At 34.6% G+C, this 15,583-nt stretch overlaps 1 protein-coding gene across 6 annotated transcripts in view; it reads left to right on the plus strand.

Moving 5' to 3' along the window:
• Positions 1–15,583, plus strand: part of UBR3 (ubiquitin protein ligase E3 component n-recognin 3) — a 105,254-nt gene that overhangs the window by 50,556 nt on the left and 39,115 nt on the right. For 4 of the 6 annotated variants that reach the window (XM_018072488.3, XM_018072491.3, XM_018072493.3 and 1 more), the window contains 5 exons: positions 2,294–2,382; positions 9,797–9,946; positions 10,493–10,626; positions 13,586–13,696; positions 15,186–15,398. In XM_018072488.3, the coding sequence (XP_017927977.1) occupies positions 2,294–2,382; positions 9,797–9,946; positions 10,493–10,626; positions 13,586–13,696; positions 15,186–15,398 (697 nt within the window). The remainder of the gene's footprint in view (positions 1–2,293; positions 2,383–9,796; positions 9,947–10,492; positions 10,627–13,585; positions 13,697–15,185; positions 15,399–15,583) is intronic. The other 2 variants (XM_018072490.3, XM_018072492.3) reach the window with 1 other exon arrangement.

Below are 15,583 nucleotides of genomic sequence, written 5' to 3' on the forward strand. Positions count from 1 at the left end.
AAATGAAAAATAGGTTTAATATATTCATGTGTTACATACTTTACAAAGTAAAATTATTGTTTTCTTGCCAGTGTTTAGTTAATAGTTTCAACATCCCTTGTAATAGTTCGGTAAATGAGAGAAACAGTCAAGGTTTAGCATGTAAAATTATCTGTCAGAGAAAGACACAATGAATGGCTGCTTTAGATAAAACACAGCTATATCTTGGACACCTAATCAGTATTGTGGTACTCAGTAGTGCTAGATTTATGTACAGAAGCACAAGAATCGATGAAACAAGTAACTTTTCATATAAGAAAACAGGTGAGGTGTTTCCTTTCCCTCTATAAAGGATCTGTTGGAGGCACTTTTAAGTTTTCAGTTAAGGTCAGGGGCTAATGTAATGATGAAAATAAATGTTTTCCGTGCTTTGTTCTGAATGATTATTATCTTCTTCCCAAATTTTTAATGGTATTAGTGGACAGCATGGTAACTAAAATGACTAAACTCATGGGCTGATGGTGTTCATGCAGTCAGGCTGCAATTTTTACTTTTTTGATTGTTTTGTTTTAATTTTCCCCCCAAATCCAGTTTTGTGTCAGTGAAGACCGAGCAGATGGTGCATGTTAAATGATCACCCTTTTTGGTTACTTCAACATATAATGATGAACTTGGTATCACTCAGGCAATGAATTGTTGCCATAGAAACTGAAATACAGAACTAGAAGCAAGCTTGAGCTGCTTGCAGTATTTTTTCAATTGCAGTGTCATACTCCCATGGGCCATCATGGAAAATTACTGAGCTGTACTGAATCTGTCAGAGTTTGTTTATGTCTTCTTATTAAAGGCATCTATTTACAGTCACTCTGCTTTTAGTCAAGGTGTATATTGAGAAATTTCCAGGGAGAAATAAATAAAACCAGATCTAATGAATGCCCTGCTCTGATCCTCAGTATAATGAATCTTAGTGTTGTTGTAAATAGAAGTTATTTTTGGTGACTGTACAATGTAACAGATAGATGGGCAGAGGTATTTGGGGCATTAAGAAAACAAGTTAGAAGCTTTGACTTATAAACAGGCCACCTCAGGATAAGAGAGTACAGTATGTGAGGCTGCTCTGGGCCTGTGTGTGCCTGTTCCTGATAATCAGACAGTGCTGGAGACTGAAGATGACTCACCCATCAGCATATCAGATGCCAAGTGCTGTTTTTAAATCCCATGTTAGTTATCTGAATTATCTCTGAGCAGGGGAAGAAATTCATTGGAAATGCTGGTGTGCAGAACATGTGGCTGTGATAGAGGTTCCATAGCTGCACTGGGGAGTGCTGCATTATCACACCAGCCGTGGGGCCTGTAGGTGTTTGCATGTTCCATGTGGTGAGCAGCTGTGGTATAGGAGTTTTGTTTGGTTTTCCCACTTCCATTCTTCCATTTTGCATGTAAACTCTTGCCAAATTAAGGAGAATGAGTGGCTATTTTCTTTCTCTTTTTGCATCCATCAATATTCCTCTATCCACTGCAGTATATGTTTATCTGGGGAGTTATATAGCTGGTAATATAACCTTGTACAGGTCACTAATACAGTTTAAATAGATGGGTAGACAAACATAAGTCTCTAATGTCTTCCATTTGTAAATTCAGAGCTGTGATAAACAATGAGGAAAGAGTTAGTGAAGTCAACTTGGCTCCACAGAGATAAGGGGTTTTAATCTGGATGCAGTCTCAAGCTTCTTTAAGTCCAGGTATAAAAGCTGTTGGTGACCAGTATCTTGGGGGGAGGTGGGGGAAAAAGAACCACTGTGAGGAACCTTAGCTGGAAAAGAAATTATCTGTAGTTGTTTCTCTTACCATCAAGCTTGATAAAGAAGGGAGTGAGGTAGGCTATTATTTTTATTAGCTTGTAAACATTGGTTGCGCACAGCAGTACTTGTTTTTGTACAACAGTTGATATTCCACTCTGTTATTCTTCCCATGCGTAACAGAAAAAAAAGCTTCAAAAATAAGGTCTTGGGTTCTTTTTCTTGAAATGTTGTGTCCTAGTCTGTTAGAAGATCCTTTGGTTTTCTCAAGGGTGTTTTAGGACAGGATTTTATTCCTATCTTTCACACTCAAAATAACACTGATTTCTTAAACTCCACTTTTTAAAGCAAGAAATTCTTTTTTTTCGGCTTGGAAATTATTCCTTTATTTACAGAAATCCTGAATTTTGAGTGATTATTTAAGATGGTAACTGTAGTCAGCCTGACATTTATAAAGTATTTTTTTCACTCTATAATATATTTTTTTTTAACACTTCCCCCCTTCTTTCACTCAGACGACAGAAGGCTAGAGAAAGGCAGCAGAAACTGTTGGCTGAATTTGCCTCAAGGCAGAAAAGCTTCATGGAAACTGCCATGGATGTTGGTAAGTTTCTGTGTGGTTGACTGTTTGCTTTTTTTTCCTTTTACCCTATGTTAAGTATTAAGATTTTTACTCCAACAGTTTAAAAAACAAACAAAACACACACACAAAAAAACCCCAACCATCAACCACTCCAACCGAACAGAAAACCCTCCCTTCAGATTCCACTTCTATATCTGCCTGTATACTAAATACTTCTTAAGAGGCTTAAACTTATGTTTTATAGGACAGATATTACCAAATACATATGCTAAAGAATAGATTAAATCTGTGGGACATAAATTTATTCCCATTTTTCTTAATACACAGTGGATGAAATGTGTGATGTTTTAAAGTAATTACCTTTAATATAAAATGTCCCAAAATTAGTTTGTCTCTTAAAGATTGTATTTTCTTTCATAAGAAAATTTAAGATTCTTTCTTTTTAGAGCCTTAATATATTTATAGATTTAAGGAATGCATAATTTTTACGTCACTTCAGTTGCTGTAAGTGATAACGTATTTTACTTCATGTACAGGCTTTAGAGCAGAATCAGCTCTTGTTGTTCTTGAGAATCTACTGTGTAGAAGAGCATAATGCTGATTAGTCTGTGTTTAACTGAGGAACGGAAAATATTTTTGTCATCTGGGTTACTTAATTGAAAATTAGCACTTCTGAAAGATAAGAAAAAGCAGGAATCTCCCCCCTCCCCTTAATCAAGTATCATCTGCTATGTAGTTTTGATTTGAGTTGAAGCAATGGTTACAAATATTTTGCCAACTGTATTTGCTGGGAAAGTCTGGCTTTTGAAATTTTTAACTTCCCTTCTGTTCATAAGTTGCTGAGATGATGTATTTGTTTATACTTATTAAGGTCTTGGATGACAGCAGTCATGGATGGGGCTCTGAGCAAACTGGTCTGGTGGAAGGCATCCCTGCCTACGGTGGGGGAATTGGAACTAGATGATCTTTAAAGTTGCTTCCAATCCGAACTGTTCTATGATTCTATGAAATAAATCACTATATATATGGTGTTATGTTTGGAGGGTGTGCAATACAGTAATTTTTTTCTGTGGACTTTGTGTTGTAAGTCATCTTCATTAAATGGGTAGTTATTTCTTTTTAATTGTTGAAGTAAGGAGGAAGGGAAGGAGAGCTTTGTAGTTCTACTTATTAAAAATTAAGTCTTTATATAGTCATGGCTAATTGAAAGTAACTTTGAAACTTTGATTCTGCAGTCACCTATATTTTGAATTCTTCGTATTGCAACTTTGAAATTGATGTGTTTTATATATTAAATCAGATGTACCTTTATATATACACCTATCAATAGCCCTATTTGCATATTTACATAAATATGCATAAATACTTTCATGCATGAGTTTTATAAGCTATGTTTAAGAGAACTGCTTTGATCTGTGGATCAATCATGCTGGTTAAATCAGTAAATTAAGCAGCATTTATTTTTGTGAAGGACTGGGTATATCTAGCTTTTACTTAGTATTAAAAAGAACCCTTAATTTCTCTACCAGGCAGACCTGGCTGGACCTTTGTGTTTATGGTTGTGCATTAAAATGTTCTTGGGCATGCAACGCTTAAATTGTTTGCTTCCTAGTATTTAAAGAATTAATAACTTCAGATAACTTAAAATGTAGTGTTTATTGTCAATTATACGAGGTCATGCACAGCACTAGATAGGGTCAACTTACAGGAATACATTTTTGTAAAGTTGTTCTGCATACAGACATTCCTTGGCCACAAGTTAATAGAATTCCAGGCATTTTGTTAACTGAATAATTACTCGCTTTATCACTAACTGTTCTCAGTGTCTTCTAGGTTGTCATTCCATTTTCTGAGTTTGTTATGAAAATACATTGCAGTAATACTATAGTCCAGTATTAACTAGCTTTTATGTTCAGACTGGCATTAAAATAGCTTGCAGAAAGGAAGTACATATTCTGTTATAGTGCATGAGGTTTATTTAAAAATCCAGATTAATTTTTGCCAGGAATATTTTCTTCAGTTTGTTTAACCAAAGTGATTTGTTTGGCTGTAAATGCAGTCTCTATGTGTTACAGCAAATTATTGAAAAAGTTGCAGAAACTGTTGTTACGCTAAGTTTAAAACACAAGACATGATAAGAATTCTGAAACTAGTCTTTCAGGAGTGATTCAGTTTAAAACTACTGTCAGTAATTCATAGATTTACCCTCAATTGTAGCATAGCTGTGCTGAAATAGCTGTTTTAAGACAAACAAAAAAATCTTTTCATGCTAAAATCAGTTGGTTAATACAGATTCCCCCTCACATATTCAAACTCTGTTACTTGTTACTTTTATTATAGATTGAAGTTTGGCAGTAGGCTTATTTCTTCATTTTGATCATTTGTTGTAACTGTAATAACACTGCCAAATGCAGGGATGGTGAGGCTTCAGCTCCCTCACTTTATCACTGATTCAGTTGGTGTCATTTGAGCAAATCATTATTATCATCTTTTGAAATTTCATCTATGAAAAGCAGATGTGATTCAGTCGTAAAATGTGAGAACTGATGTAATTGTTTTTGGATATGACACTTGAAAATTTCGTACTACCTTTCTATTGACAGTATAGAAGACTGAAAATACTCTGAATATAAATGTGTTGAGAAGGTGATAGGAGGAATAATGGAGAATAGCCAAAGCTTAAAGATTATTTTATTAAACCCTCATATACTTAATAGTTGACAAGGTGGTGGTTAAACTGCACAGAGCCACTGTTAATCTCTGAGGTGTTCCTCTGTGATTGTTGGGATGCTGCAATGAAACATGGCTTAAAAGGAAGTTACTCAGTTCTGTGTTAATTATTCAGTATTAAATGTGTCTCATTTTACCAGCAGAATTTATTTATTTGAACTGAAATGCACAAATTCATCTGAGATTCTGAAAATAAAGGTTGGCCTTTTCTTTCACATAATGACTGTAGAAAAAATTCCAATTATGTATCACTTTCCATTTGTGCCCCCTGTTTCTTTCTATTTATATTCTGTGACATCTGCAGAACTGCATTGCTATTCAAGCTTGCCTGGAAGTAATTAGGTGAAATTTAGAAACAGTTATGTTAATGAACTAGGATAGAACAGAATCCAGTGTGCTGTCTTTAGCTATTTGACTGCAGGAAAAACGAAAAAAGTAGAAAAATAACCCAAGAAACATCATTCGAAGAACAGCAGATAGAGCTCCTGAAATATCTGAGGAGGATGTCTAGAGTCAAAAATGTGTTGTAACAGCTTCAACTCCATAGGCCTTCTAGTCTCCCGGTTATAGCTGCCTTGACATCTTTGAGGACACTTTCTCAAGTGTGAGACTGTGGTTTATCTTGTGATGTGGAAATCTATGCAGGAGATTTTTGAAACTTCACTACCTTCAGGCAGGTCTTGATAAGGACAAAAATAAATCACTCTGTTCAGGTTAACAGTAGCCTTTTAACAAATTACACTGATATGAATTTTATAAATATGAAATATTATGATACTTTCTAGACAAGCTGCTGAACTACTTAACCAAATGCATCTTAGTGAAAATTTTTTAAATTAGTTAATTCGTTAATTAGAAAAATTATTAAAATACCGCTCATTTCTTCCATAGTTTTGTTGTCTCTGAAGTGCCCAGTGTGACTTTTAAATATTTTTAATGCCTCTCAGTAATTATGCAGATGGTCTTTTGTATTTTTCTTATGATGTGTCTTAGCAGGACGTCATTTTGTCCTTCAAGCAAACGTTCTGTAGCTAGAGTTTAACAGAAGTGCAGAGTTTTAGTGCAAGGTGACATACATTTCCTAACACTCAATCTTCTGAACCCAGATAGAAAAATAAATTAGGTACTGATCTCTTGAGACTATATATGCTGGGTCAGGGCAAAGAATATTAGCATACTAATGGTTGCTCTGATGCCAAGGGGCTGCTTTGACACAATGTATACAGCAGAACAAATGTTGACTACAGTCAACAGAAATTGTGAACTATAGTTACTGTGTTTATAAAGCCCTTTGGGTTCTGGGGTTTTGCTGGATGGGGGAAGTAACAGAATGCATCCTTAGCTCTGGAGAGTAGAAATGAAAAGAAATTCAGGCAGCAGTATATTCTGCAATAAAACAGTGTGCTAGATTTTAGCAGACTGATCAGTATTTGTTAGGAGGTAGGAAATGATAGGTTTTTGTAACTCTGTGCCTATCACTTCCGGTGGTACAAAACTGAACTAAGAGCTAAATAAAAAACTCTTGAGAACGGTAGTGTTTGGCTCTGCCCTGGATTTCTGTCACAGTTTAAATGTTTTTATCCTCCTTTGCTGTTTTGAGGTTCATATTTATCTAGATATCTGGAATAATTCACAAGGACAAAGAAAAGTTCCAGAACCCACTGTAAAGGGGTGAGATGTGTTATAACATTAGACAAATCTCATGAGAGAAACTTGGTGAATTGATCAGGGTGTTGATTCAGGTGTGGGTTTTAGCCAGAATAGTGAGATTTTATGTTATATTGGAATCAGTCTTTGACTATAAAATCTTTTCATTAGTATAACAGGACATTTAATAAAATAATAATTTTTATTTATTTGCCTTTTTATAATTGAATCTTGGGAGCTAGATGTTAGCAAATGCTTTAAAAATTGTCAAGAATGTGTATTTTCTAAATCAAATCAATAAAATAGCATTACAGCTCCAGTCACTTTAAATAAAGGCTCCACAGATTTCTGTGGAAAACACAAAGCGTTTCTGTGCTTTTGTTTATATGAAATGGAGAAAAAAAAGAAAAAAAAAGGTGTGGAGCTACAAATTTGTGGGGATTTTAAGCTTCCATATGACTACTACTGCAGTAAAATGCAGTATAGTTTTACTTTTCCCCATGTGAAATAGGAAATATATAACTCAAAGTGAAGTATAATGGAGAAATGGCAATGGCTTTATATTCACAAGTATCAATGCATTAATGAAATATTTTAGAAGTAGGTTTGTAGGAAAGAATCTCTCTCATTTTCAACAGTTTTTTGAGTTGAAACATGTTTGTCCTGGTCCTTAACAGTCTTTGTAGATCACAGAGCTGGTGGAGCAGTGTTGGTTTGCTTCCACTGGAGCTCCACAGAGGCAAAACTCCAGAAGGCAAGGAAGACAAGTTGGAGATTATTGCTATATATATAGCTTGCTTTCTTTTTTCTGGATTGCCACTGATACGTTTTCAAACCAGGAATTACACAACCAAAATGTACCCTTTCAGACAAACTGAAGTCTTGTCTTCCAGAGAAGCTAACAACCAGTTTAAGTGAGTAATTCAGGTTTATCATAGTCAGTTCAAAAAGAATTGAAGGTTTTTATTTGCTTGCAGTTTTTTGGGTATGCTTAATTGTTGAGATTTTAATTTCTTGCCACTTTCCCTTTGTTTTCTTTCACTAGCTTGGGTGGAAATTATTTTATTAGGAAGTCTTCCTTCCTGCTAGAAGCTTAGTTTCCTTGAAGTTTAATTGTTTGCCAAAGTAGCCTAGCATTAAATCTAAGTAGGTGAGAAGGAAGTATGCATTTGATCATGACCATTGATCTAAAATTAAATTAGCCTGATTTATATGTACCTATTGCATATAGGCATATAGGAAGTATAGATTGCATATACTGAACTGCTTTGAAACGTCTTTTAAATACTTAGTTCTGTATGTGGTTTTCCTTTAGGTTAAAAATATGCAACCTATGATGAATGAATGTGATTTTGTTAATTAAATATTGACTGATTTTTAGGACTTCCATGGAATTGTTCAAAATCAGCATGACATACTGTCTTCTCTTTCTACACGTCTGAAAAATATTGAATGGATGCATATTTTCTGTCATATTGAAAAAATTTTTGAGAAAGTGAAATAAGAAGGCTGAAACTAGTCATTCTTGTGTCATGCTTTTGATACACAGGTGTACATGAGTGTGCATTACACAATTATGAGGTGATGTTAAATACAAAAATGTAGCATTAGTGTTGATCTCCTCCCTTCTGTGCTACAGTTTGCTTCTAGGTTTTCTGGATGTTTTGCAGTTGATGCATTGTGCTTTTTCTTTCATTGTACATCTGGCTGCCACTAGATGGTGATAGATGTGTGTACAATATTAATAACTGCATGTCAGTGAAAATTGGGGTTCATTTTCATGTGATGCTCAATAAATGTCTGGGAAATCAATAGCTACTAAAACAGTGTAATTTTGATTCTTCCCTGTGAGATTATTGCATGGAGTTCTTTATAGCAGAGAAATCCACTGCCTGGCATCAAACACACCTCTCCTTATGGCAGCAGCCTCCTGTGCTGAACTTGTGGATTCTCAGAAGACAGCAGCTCTCCTAAAAACCATTCTGCATGAGGACTGTTGCTGTACTCACAGTTTTTGGGTTCTCTGCCCAATACCTTTGCCTACTTAATCAGGGAGATAAAGGGCATGGTTGAAGGTAGGGAGGAAGTGTTTTCTTTGGAAAAATTATCTTCTAGGAAAGAAACAAAGAACCCTCATATTCTACATCAAGAGGCTGACTGTGTGTTCCTTGAGCTGTAAGGAGAGAATCATTTAGTCCTAAGATGCTTTTCTTTCAAGCCAATAAAGAATTCTTACCTTTGATTGTCATGGCTAGACTTCACGAACGAAGATTTGGGAAGGCTCTATCCACATTACCTTTGATTGTACCATAACCTATAATTGCTTGCCCCAAAACCAGCACCACCAACTGTCATGTGAACAAAGCTGTGTCAAGTGCAATAGTTTTGATACTTCAAAACTGGTCCTTAGCCTTGAACCTTTCTGTCTGTGCACCTACAAAGTAGTAATGTGGACCATGAGAAAACCACATCTCTGATATGTCTTGTTTACACCTAAACATGTGCTGCATCACAGCTGATTACTTTCTTAATGCACACAAAATTGTCCCAGTTTCATATTAAAATAAAAATTTCCCATTTAAGTTGCACATTTCATTCACTACGTACGTCTAAGCATCTTAAAATTATTTTTAAGGTCTCCAGGTTAACTTTTTCCTTCTAATTGTTGTTTCACTCAGCAAATCTTAGCAAATCTGGTTTGACTAGAGATTCATATCCATTGCCCTTAATCTCTCTATGTTTTAAGTTTTCAGTATAGTATCTAATGAAATAGAAGTTAGATCTCTTTTTACAGACGTTTTAGAGAGATCAAATTTAATACAAAACTTGAATGAAACATATAATTCCTCAGGAAGGACTTCTGAATATGGGAAATCATGCACTTTGTTTTGTAGGTGTCTTTGTTTGAAGCAGCAAGGTTAGTTTCAGCTAATTGTCCATGCTTTAGTTGTAGATAAACTAGAGAAATTATTTTGGAGTTTTTTCATCACTACATCAGTGCAGATGCAATTGGATTTCTTTGCCTCTGTTTAATATAAATTTTCTTATTCTTTTATAGAATCTCCAGATGTCGATATCGCCATGGAGGTAGCTACATCCGAACAGCACGTTTCTGAGGCAATATATGATTGTGTTATTTGTGGACAAAGCGGGCCTTCTACTGAAGACAGACCTACAGGACTAGTTGTACTATTACAAGCATCCTCAGGTATGAATGTGTGACTTGCAGGAAAAGCAGTGTTTCTGCAGCTTTTAACGCGTGTGTGTAAATTCTGTTGTGTCTCATGAAGCCTGGAAACACAGAGTCTCCTGGGTTTTTTGTGGATGGCCTTCTCTGAGGCACATGTGTAACTTAAGGATATTGAGAAAACTTTTAAATGTTTGGGAAAAAACCAAACAGTTTAATTCCCTCCTAGTTCCTGTTAGCTTTTGCAAATGCAGAGTATATAGTAGACTTGCAGGAAAATCAGTATTAAAAGAAAAAGAAAATTAAACAGCCATCAGTTTGTCTATACTTAGATATGTGTTTGTGTGTGTATGAATATATATAATGTGGGTGTAGATATATATATATACTTTACGTACAAGTGCAAAAGCACGATGTTCAGTATTTAGTTTCTCTAATAATTTTTTACTTTTTAACACCAACAAAGCACATTGTAGCTACAAACCACAATTACCTGATTTTTGTTTTCTTAATTGTTTAGCATATTGATATTCATTGCATTCCTTATTGGTGCTTTTCTTCATCCAGTGTTGGGGCAGTGCCGCAATAGCACTGAACCAAAGAGACTGCCAACTACCGAGGAGGAGCAGATATATCCTTGGGATACCTGTGCAGCGCTGCATGACGTGAGGCTTTCAACTCTACAGAGATACTTCAAAGATGTAAGTTTTTCATATGAACAGTACTACCACTTGTGAATCATTTGTGTAAAAAGATAAATGAAATTACAAATTAGAGTTCTCCTAGTTTCATTTCTACATTTAGTGAACACTTTTCCATGTTGCAGTTGTTCTGAAGTGTTTACATTTTATAGGGTCCTTATTTTTAAATAGTGTCTGGCTTTCCCCTAATTATGTGTTCCAAGAAGAGTTTTGTATTCCTTCACAAAACCAAATAAGAGCTTTTCATATTAAAATTTGAGAGCCAGTTCTTGCTGCTTAACAGGACATGTTCAGTTGTAGACCTTTGTGGAAGTGCTGCCTGTGACTTTCCTTCCTAATGCCTGAAGAGCTGTATAAGATGATATGTAACTGTTCTGAGCTATCGTTCTGAGGGAGAAGAATATGTAACCTGTGACCTTAAATTAGCTTCTATAGAATAGTCCCAGGTGAGATAAGAGTTTTTAGGCATATCTAAATAAATAATCACCTTTAGAAGCTTAAATATTGGCGTTAAGGAGGAGAAAGTGTGGCAGTTTTTACTCTGACACAATTGCTAGCTTTTTCATGATGTCATCCACACATAACTAAAATTTACCAACTGCAGCCAAGCTTGCTTATGTAGATTACCATAGATTAAAATTCATAGTTGTTTTGATGCAGTTTTAAAAATTGGGCCATGTTTTCAGAGAATTACCTTATTCTAAGACAAATATTATAAATTCTCTTGCTAGAAAGAAAAACTCTTTAAGATGTAAGCAGAATATTATTTTTGAATGAAAGAATATTTTTTGTTCAGAAAGAATCTGTGGACAAGCTTTTCTTCTTTTGACACTGATGATGTTGGTTTACTGTTTCAGATAGTTACTGAATTAATACTGGAGCTTTATTTTTACATATTTGCATCTTACAAGTGGAAGGAGTTCTAAGCAAAATGTTACTCAAAAACTTGATCTTACTGAAGTGTATATCTCTGCTTCTGTGCAGTAGCACTACCAACAGACTAATCTAACATACACTGTAATGCAATGAGCAAATACATCCTTCTTTCACAAATTACAGTCCTCAATCAAACATTAGTTGAATTAACTGTTTTTGCTTTCAAGTTTCCAGGTCACTACTGTCCTAAAAAACAAATCTCTGCATGAAAGAACTAATCCTTAAATTTCTTTTGACATGAAAATGGAAACATCTGTTAGTGTCTTGAGTGTCTTGTTCAGCTGAGCTAAGCAATAAGAAGTCCTTTTGTTTATCAACTGTGTCCTTTCCAGTAAATGTCCTTCCTTTAACAACAGCTTGCAAGAGGCAAGTGAATAATTTCACCCAGATGTAAAAATTTTAAGTTGGCTTATTCTGCTAGAAGAAAAAAAATCAATTAAAAAATCCCATTCAAAAGCTACATGCAGTATACAGATTAGGTAAAACAGATCACTTCTTTCCCTATTGATTTCTTTTTGCACTTTCTTAGCTGAAATTTGATGCTTGCTGTCAGGGAGTGGAGTTCTTGCCCATTAAAGGAAAAATCACTGAAAGTAATTAATTTTAATATGGAGAGCTATGACTAAGGTTTAGGAAATAAAATTTTGTATACTGGATTGATAAGGCTGTTTACAGAATCACGTAGTACTGTGTAACCAGTAGTTTGATACAGGTGTGTTCCATCCCAAGCTCGTGGTTTGCTTTGGAATCTCCTTTGTTTCTGAACTCAAGAGTAATAGAGTAAAACCTTTCTGCTAAGACTTTGGGTTTTGGTTTTTTTCTCCTTTTTTTGCAACTGCTACTAAGTAGCCTCATTAAATACATGCAGTAAATAATTATTTTCCTGAATGAAACATTTGTCCTGTGGTGCTTATCCAGATGTATCATGTGACCTTGATACTTCACCAGCAGGAGAAAAACTTCCTTACTTTATGACCTGAGAGGCTCATAGCACCTTATGAATAACATGTTGAGGCAAGGTAAACAGGAGCATTTGATTTCCTGCTCATATGCAGAAAAAAGAGATGGTAGGAGGTCCTTAGAAAATGGAGCTATTAGGGTTATTCATGGTACACTGATTTTGCATTATACATTAAGACCATTTTAGTGCGAGTCTAGACTAAAAATTGTTTCCCAATTCTGGTAGCAATAAATCTTTTTCTGTTCCTTCAATGTATAACCAGAATGTACTTTTCAATCTGTGCATGAGATTTTTGAGAAATGGCAATCTAATAATGAGACTGACTATAGTTAGATATTCTTTAAGAGAATTTTCTAGAGTTCCTTACAGTAAGTGTGCCAGAGGTACCTGTTTCTTCAGGTCATTGTTTTCTGGAAAAAAGTTACCAGTGAGGTAACTTTTAGACATGTGGACTGTAAGTACAGTCCTTGATTAAGGCCAATGTTTTCTAAACAATCCTTTGTAAAACTCAGTTCACTAAACAAGTATTTGTTCTCATTTCCCACTACGATGAGTTATATATAATGTTGTTCAACAACTCATTAAAAACCCTAAGTTTTTACACTGAATTTTAAAACAGATTGAGGCTAAATTATATAACAGTAGTGTTGTTATTTTGGTTACCTACAAAACTGAATGAAATGTATTGGAACAGTATCTTGCCCTTGTACATGGAATAACTTCTACTATTGGAACAGATGTTAAGAGTTATAGCCACCTTTATGCTGTAGTACAAGAGGTTCCTTGATGAAATGGTTATTTTAAGTGATAAGAACTGCAGAAGTTTAACTTAACTGTTTGGCTCTTGGTTGGAAAGAATAGCATAATGGCAGCTGTGTAAGTTAGCTTAAGTCAGTACTTTAAAAAATGAAGTTTCCTTTATTTCTACAGCATGTCTTTTAATGAGATAGCACACAAATAAAAAAAATCTGTGTATCTTTCAAATCTTAAAATAAGTTTGGGTAAATACTTATATAGCTTTATATATAAGCTTTGTTTCTTACTGGTTTTGCTGTGTTTTAGAGTTCCTGTCTGCAAGCAGTGTCAATAGGCTGGGAAGGAGGTGTTTATGTACAAACATGTGGTCACACTTTACACATAGATTGTCACAAATCTTACATGGAATCTTTACGGGTAAGTAAAACTAAAGGTCATATTTGTTTATTTGGATCTGAACTGTTCTTACTGAAATCAATTGAATTTATCATAGAAAGAATACTTGTGTTTACATGAGTGGACAAGATGGTTTTATTGTGTTTTCAAGAACTATGGATACTAAATCTCTTATTGCATGTTGACATTATTAACAAAAGTACTTTGTTTTCAGTTATTTTGATATATCAGAAAAAATACTTAACCCATGTAATAAAACAAAGACTAAATGATGACTTCTTGTTCATATAAAACTACTTTTTTATTCAAGATTACTTTATGCATTATTCTTTAATTTTTTTTTTCTTTGTAAGTTTCGTTGATTTCATTTTCAGAAAAACTGAGCAATACCTTCTATTTTTAGTATCAGCAGTGGTCTTACTGAAACTTAACCTCTAGAGAAATAGGAAGCTGTGCAATCTTGATTGGATCCCATGATGAATTGTTCTTTTCCATATTAATTTAAATTTGCTTTCAGCAGTAGTTGTGTTGTCAGGATAAATGTAACATAATATAAAAATTGTATAAAATAATATAGCAATAAAATCTGGACTTTCATGGTGGAGTTTCACTTTACAGAATTTTGGAAATGTAATTTTTTGCATCACATAAACTCGGAAGTCACTTTTTTGATGGATTCTCTATTAAACTTGAAATAAACTGTTACTCCACCTCATTGTTGAACATTTCTAAATTATTTAAGTGAACTTCTGATCTTAGCATGTTTTACTACTACCTAGATGTGTGCATAATAATTTTGAATATTTCCTAGCATTCTTATTACCAAAATAATTTATATAGACTTGTTTTCATCTGGATAAAACATTTATTTTTACATAATACGATCAGAGGTGACCATCCAGTAAGGTATGTAAAAGCCTCAGCATTCTGGGCTGATTGCATGAAGGTTACATTACAGTCACTGTTTACTTAGCAGTTCTCCCAGGAATGGGAAACCATGGAGGCAACTCCTGACACAGAAGCAAGGTTGCTTGCTAGTGACATGAATACTGAGGAAGTGTCCTCACTTCCCAGACACATACTTCTGCGTCCATTTTTTGATCCTTCATGTGATACAAGAAATAATCAGGATTTTTCTCATGCTGCCCTACAGTGGCTATTTTATTAGGTTTTTTTTAAGCCTGTACTTGGAGTCTCAGACTTTATGGAAATAGCTAGAAAGAGACAACACTCATGAAAGGTTCAAAACACTCCGTTGAGGTCTTTCTAGTTTATTATGGGGATATTGTTGACAATGAAGAATACTTAAAAATTAGGAAGGTTGAGTTGGAGGATTGTAAGACAGTCTCTAGTAAAGATTTTTGTCAGTAAAGTGAGGAACTATTATAATAACCCTTTCTTTACAGGTTTTTGGTTTTAGACTTAGAATTAGCTATACATTTGAAATATCAAAATAAAACAACTGTAATCTTCTGCAAATTTCAGTTACATGTTCTTTATTTTCTTTTAGAATGACCAAGTCCTCCAGGGTTTTTCAGTGGACAAAGGAGAATTTACCTGTCCCCTCTGTAGGCAGTTTGCTAACAGTGTTCTTCCTTGTTATCCCGGAAACAACGTGGAGAGAAGCGTTTGGCAAAGTCATAGTAACAAGTGTATGCAAGACCTTGTACAAGAGGTGGAAGATCTTCAAGAACAGCTGGGAACTTTCCCAGTAAGCATCAGTGTAAGGCAGAAAGATCCTTGTTAATTTGCCTCTACCTTTCAGTTTTTACATTATATTGCATTTGTGACCTCTTAAAAACTTGGGAACCTGGGAAAGTTCATTCTTTTCTGATATGGAAGACAGCATACCATTTTTTTCACATAAAGAAATTTTAAATATTTAAAGTACTTACTGCATTACCTACT

The sequence above is a fragment of the Manacus vitellinus genome, unplaced genomic scaffold (genome assembly GCF_001715985.3).
Source record: "Manacus vitellinus isolate BGI_N305 unplaced genomic scaffold, ASM171598v3 scaffold_22_pilon, whole genome shotgun sequence".
Lineage (NCBI taxonomy): Eukaryota > Metazoa > Chordata > Aves > Passeriformes > Pipridae > Manacus > Manacus vitellinus.